Source organism: Odontomachus brunneus, unplaced genomic scaffold, assembly GCF_010583005.1.
Source record: "Odontomachus brunneus isolate Ranch 3 - 2012 unplaced genomic scaffold, Obru_v1 Obru_scaffold_107, whole genome shotgun sequence".
Lineage (NCBI taxonomy): Eukaryota > Metazoa > Arthropoda > Insecta > Hymenoptera > Formicidae > Odontomachus > Odontomachus brunneus.
In genome coordinates, this window is record NW_022639557.1 from 197,424 (window position 1) to 198,554 (window position 1,131).

Consider the following 1,131-nt stretch of genomic DNA (forward strand, 5'->3'; position numbering starts at 1 on the left):
TTATACGTCAACTAATTTCCTTAACTACTTGCTGAGTACGAGATATGACTCATTAGGAGCAATTAGTCACGCTTTACGCGTGAATTGAGACGCTATGAATTTGTTATATGATCATATATATAATAATGATATGATAAAATATAACGAAATAATTGAAATAGCCGTATGGCGCGATGTGTCGCATTGTCCATCGCGATACACACCTGCCCTTCATTTCGTCAGTTGGCCAGTCATTATAGCCCCACGGCATCTGCGTTGTGCCGAGGATGAGGCCGAAGATGAAGCCAAAGAGTATCGACAGGAAGATGCCGAGCATCAAGCTTTTCAGGCCGACTAACTGCAGATCCCTATCGGCTATGATGGTTCCAAAAGTTAGCGACATCACGGGTCCCTTCGGTCAACGAAGCGATCAGACACATATCGAACGTACAGCGAGAGAGAGGACAAGGACAATTAGCGTAAAATATCGCGTCAAGGATTTTACCATGAGAGGTGACACCAGCATAGCCGCGACGACGTTAGTCGCACTGTTCTCGACGAGTCCGAGCGCAGCGAGGCAGCTGTAAAATCGTTCCTTTTGCAAACAGGTGTTTGTTACTTATTATATAAGACTATTAAGATTACTCGCCGCGCGCGGCGAGATATTGATATTCTCAATTGTCGTAGAACTTGCTCGTGAGCGACACAAAGCCTTCTTACTCCGCGGTTAACACCAGCAGCACGTAGTCGAAGCTGAGATCGCCACCGCTGCGAACTCCATCGACCACCTGCTTCACCGTCAACTTCGACCTGATCGATCCCACGAAATCGTCCCATGCATTGCTATGATCCTCCGCCTCCTTTCGTCTGTGAAACACAAAACGTGTGTCGGATATCAGATTTGAATTCGTATTTAAACGAGGTAATTCCATTTTTCGTATCGTATATCATTAACGCGTTAATTGCCACGGGGTTACCGGTGTTATAATTTCATAGCGTCTCAATTCACGCGTAAAGCGTGACTAATTGCTCCTAATGAGTCAGATCTCATACTCAGCAAGTAGTTAAGGAAATTAGTTGACGTATAATTGCATGAAAATATATATATATATATATATATATATATATATATATATATATATATATATATAT

The 1,131-nt window shown here is 42.8% G+C and overlaps 1 protein-coding gene across 1 annotated transcript in view; it reads right to left on the reverse strand.

The window, feature by feature from the left end:
• LOC116849123 overlaps window positions 1-1,131 on the reverse strand; it is a 6,497-nt gene that overhangs the window by 1,937 nt on the left and 3,429 nt on the right. Inside the window, exons 5-7 of the mRNA XM_032825966.1 lie at window positions 700-846; window positions 485-560; window positions 204-391 (exon numbers count right to left, since the gene is read on the reverse strand). Coding sequence (XP_032681857.1) covers window positions 204-391; window positions 485-560; window positions 700-846 — 411 coding nt within the window. The remainder of the gene's footprint in view (window positions 1-203; window positions 392-484; window positions 561-699; window positions 847-1,131) is intronic.